The 4,687-nt window shown below is 42.4% G+C and overlaps 1 protein-coding gene across 1 annotated transcript in view; it reads left to right on the top strand.

Moving 5' to 3' along the window:
* Positions 1-274: 274 nt before the first annotated feature.
* Positions 275-4,687, top strand: part of DUSP11 (dual specificity phosphatase 11) — an 11,536-nt gene continuing 7,123 nt past the window's right edge. The window contains exons 1-4 of the mRNA XM_072399143.1: positions 275-415; positions 2,838-2,913; positions 3,022-3,153; positions 4,073-4,196. Of these exons, the coding sequence (XP_072255244.1) occupies positions 300-415; positions 2,838-2,913; positions 3,022-3,153; positions 4,073-4,196 (448 nt within the window). The 5' untranslated portion in view covers positions 275-299. The remainder of the gene's footprint in view (positions 416-2,837; positions 2,914-3,021; positions 3,154-4,072; positions 4,197-4,687) is intronic.

The raw sequence follows: 4,687 nt of genomic DNA on the forward strand, positions 1-4,687 counted from the left end.
CCTTTGCAACCCATCACTTGCAAACCCCCTCTTCCTGTCCCTTCCAAGTCCATCTATTGAATTGAAACTACCCACTACCCTTTATAAAAAATATTTTTTTTGTTTTGTTCCTCATCAGTAATAGAGTTTTATCAAATAACCGTGTTGTTTTATTTCTACAGGTAAAAGTGCAGAAGTAAAATTCATCTGTTTTCCCATACTTGCCCAAAACCAATATGGCGCCCGCCGTGCCAGTGCGATGATGTCATTCTCCTGCGCACTCTGCTGTGACGTGGCACGCGGCTGGTTGCAGTCATGGCATGCGTGTGATGGCACTGTGTTCGCCGGCCAAGTTTCGAGTTTCGTTTATCTGGATTTCTGCTACCTGCCGATTCCACCTGGGCACCTCTGCCATGAAGAACCATCTGCCGGACCGGTGAGTGGGAGAGGGGACATGGGAGGGGGAGCAGCAACGGAATTACTGGCGACTATGGGGAGTGAATGTTGAGAATTCCCATGTATGTGGGGGTTGGGCAGGAGGAAACAAGGGATTAAAGTGTACCTGTCACCTATTGGATGCAGCCAGTGTTTGGAACCTGCACAGGGAGTGTCATGCTTTAAATGCTTTGCAAATATTAAAGCAAAACTTTCAATAAAAAAAAAGCCCCTTATAAGTGTAAAGCCGCCAATTCCTCCACGTATAGTGAATCCTGCACGTTTCATCCTCCTTTTTCCCAGGTCACCCAATCTCCTTCTGCGCATGTATTGCTCCTTCCTGTAAATATAAAAATATGTCCTGATCTCACTGATCATGCGTTAGATCAGCGATCGCCAACCGGTGCTCCACAGAAAAATGTGGACATTATTTGCAATTTTTATACTTTATTAATAATGAAACAAAAATAATATTCAAATAAATTGTTATATTCTGAATGATAATTTTGGCCTTGATATTGCACTAAATTCAGGAACTGTACTAGAGATGGAAAACAAGGGAGACGCAGTGTGACGTCAGTGTAGTCTTAAAGAGGAACTATACTAAAAACACAAAAAAAAAAATGTACACTTGATTGATCTGCCCTGCAGGACTGAATTACTCCAGGGGTAGCCGGCATCGGGTCCCGACATTCGTCCCAAAGCCGCCATCTTTGACCTAGGTGATGTAGGATGAAAAAAATTTGCCAATCTCACTGCGCATGCGTGAGGTCAGCAAATTTTTTGTAATGAGCAAAAAGGCTCCTTCTGTGCAAGCCCGGGATGCTCAGGCCTGCGTAGAAGGAGCACCCAGAAGCCTCATGGGATGCCTGACGTAGGAATCCTGGGAGGCTTTGCGCTCCTATTCCGAGAATTAGGGGGCGGTGCTGCACCCTTTTTTTTTTTTTTTTTTTTTTTTTTTTTTTTTTAAAGGTTCTCTACCCTTTTATATAAAGTAGAAATTCTGAGTATTGGTACGCTTTAAGTTATATGAGGCAACCATTGCCGAGCCGTACGATTCAGTATTGTTTCCACTATTACAAGAGTCACACCGCTCCGCCAATACCGATTCTCATCCAATTATTTTATTTGTTTACTTCACAGATGCTCTTTTAGGTAAGTATGACTTAAAGCTTACCTAAACTCAGCATTTTCACTTTACATAAAAGGAGAGAGAACCTTTTTATGTAAGGTAAAATTGTCTTGTTTTTGTTTGTTTTTTTTAAGATGCAACACCCTTTGTAAAAAAAAAAAAAAGTGCAGCACCGCCCCCTAGAATGAATGGGTGCGCAAAGCCTCCCAGGATACCTATGTCAGGCATCTCGGGAGGCTTTTTGGTGCTCCTTCTGCGCATGCCTGAGCACTTCTGGCATGCGCAGAAGGAGCCTTTTTGCTGAAAGAAAAAATTTGCCGATCTCACACATGCAAAGTGAGATCATCAATTTTTTTTTTCATCCTACATCGCCCGATCTCGCAACTGGGTCATGTGACGTAGGACGAAGAAGACGAATATGGCGGCTCCGTAACTGATACCGAGACGACGCAGGACCCAATGCCGGACACCTCCGGAGTGATCGGAGTGCCCTCCGGGATTGAAGGTAAGTGTGTTTTTGTTTTGTTTTTTATTTTTGAATATAGTTCCTCTTTAACAGTGTATTTTCTTTAACTTTTATATTTAATGGCATCAAATAGTTTGACTTTGATAACTATCATTTCTTGTTTGGTCTTAGATTCTAATGAAATAAACCCATAATGAGTGAGAAAAAGGAAACAAATATTTTAGTCATACCAAAGATAATGCAACTAATGATAGTAACAATAGTAATAATTCACCTAACCGTGAGCTGATCAATGAATCGGAGCCTCCACAGTCTTTGTCAGGCACCCTTAGGAAGATCATTATATTACATATGTATTTATCTTTTAAAGAAAATACATAATGGTTGGCTGGATTTAAAATTAAAAATTTAGTGGTCTGAAAGGTTGGCGACTGCCATGTTAAATGCATTACATTCCGGAAAATCGCCTTCTGCGCATGCCTAAGAAATGGGAAACCCACAGCCTCCTGGGATACATACATTACACATCCGGGGAGGTTTCGGAATGCTCCTTTTTGTTCACATTCGCTGCTGCGCACTGTGAGATTGGGTGACGTAGGCAGGAGTCTAAAGAAGATAGCGGCACCCATCACTTCCTCTGTGCCAAGGGAAGACAGCGCAGGGCTAAATCGAATCAGATTGTCGAGGGATCAAGGGCTCTGCGAAGTAAACTTGGGTGTTCTGGTTTAACTTACATTCAGTTGTGAAGCCTCTCTGCCGAGGATCTCTGGAGCTGTGTTAAGTAAAATTAACCATTGAACTTTTTTTTATTATTGTTCCTTGTAGGTGGACAGACTACACTCCTGTAGGAAAGCGAATTCCAGGAACACGTTTTATTGCTTTTAAGGTTCCCTTGAAAAAAGTAAGGTTTATATCTTTCACTCCTTTGATGCGCTGACACAAGGCAGGCATCAGAATTTTTAGTTGCATGATGTTTTGAAAAAAACTCATTATGCCTTTTGTTTTTCAGCTGTTTGACAATAAGCTTGCACCGTGGCAGAGGTTTTCACCCAGCACCCTTGTCACTGAAATTGGGAAGCAAAATGAGGAGCTTGGACTTGTTGTGGATCTGACATGCACCAAACGTTACTATGGGCCAGAGGTAGGTGTACACGCAGGATCTTGTGTCATATATGTGGAGCTACTCACTACAGTTTGAGTAAAAGAAACCTGCAACAAGAGGAAGGAGAATCTGTAGGAGGGTGGTGCCTCCTGTGTTGTGACCCAACTCTTCAGTAACATCCAAAAACAGCTGGGTCGTTACTGAAAAGTCCAGGGTAGTGGGCCGGCCAGTGAGATCACTAAGCTGCTGTAGAGGCCATGTAGCGTTTGTGGCCAGAGATGGAGCGTTTTCAGAGACTAGTGGGAGGCTGTCCCACATGAGTCGCTCATGTGACATTACATTATTGCGAACCTATCAACACAATTTTACTTTATAATAAAGCAAAAAGTTTACCTCACCCTCTGACTTTACTAAAACAGCAGTTAAGACTGAATGGGAAGCCCAGAGCCTCCTGGAATACATAGTCACATATCCCAGGAGGCTTTGAGCTGCTACTACTGCGCATGCCCTAGATTCCCAGAAGGGGCTTTTCCCCACAATAGAGGGCTCTGCAGAAAGAATTAAAGTGTGAGTTTTGAAGTTTAATGAAAGTTCCACTTTAATAGCTGCCATAATTTACAGCAAATGAGGGGAAGGGCTATAGGACACAAGGACAGAGCATTCTACACATGTCATGTGGACTTAGTCTAAGTGTTTTGGCCATGTATACCAATTCTGGGGAATATTACAGCATGGTGGCTCTGTGGTTAGCACTCTAGCCTTTGCAGCTATAGGTCTCAGGTTGGAATTCCAGCCAGGACACTATCTGCATGGAGTTTGCATGTTCTCCCCATGGGTTTCCTCCCCCATCCCAAAAACATGCAGTTAGGTTAATTGGCTACCCCAATTCCCCAATACAATATTGATCAACGTATACATTGGTTTCTTATGACGTATGGTTGCTTGCTCTCTTTTACAGGAGTTGCCCTCTACAGTAAAGTACGCAAAAATCTTCACAGCTGGACAGCAAGTGCCTACCGATAATGTTATCCATGAATTTAAAAGCATTGTAAAGCAATTTCTAAGTGAGAATCCTGACAATGGTAAGATATTTATTTCATTCTTTTAGGCCATTTTCTTTTTCTTGATTACTTCCAGGGCATGAAATGTGGCCAGCTTAACCTCCTGGGCAGTAACCCCCAAGTGTGACTTGGTTTAGAAAAAAAGATGCTAAAAGCGGTAACCCCGAGTCACACTGGGGGTAGGTAAACCTATTGGATAAAATAGTAAACGGAGTCTTACCTGATCTGCCGGCGTCCCACGTCATCTTTCATGTCTTCTCTCCTGTCTTCTCTCTTCCTTCGCGTCTTCTTCCTCCGGCGTCTTCTGCACCCGGTGACCTTGGTGCGTGTGTACGTTGCCGGTGGTGCAAGGAGGGAAATTCAAAATCTATTTGTATTGCATTCAATACAAAATACCTGTATTGAATGCATTACAGTGTATTTATAAGTGTAAAAGCAGTACATTGTCTTGCATGAACATTTATTTTGCAGTATAATAAATTAGTATGAGTATATTATTTATTTATTTAAAA

Source organism: Pyxicephalus adspersus, chromosome 2 (assembly GCF_032062135.1).
Source record: "Pyxicephalus adspersus chromosome 2, UCB_Pads_2.0, whole genome shotgun sequence".
In the NCBI taxonomy this organism is placed as follows: Eukaryota; Metazoa; Chordata; class Amphibia; order Anura; family Pyxicephalidae; genus Pyxicephalus; species Pyxicephalus adspersus.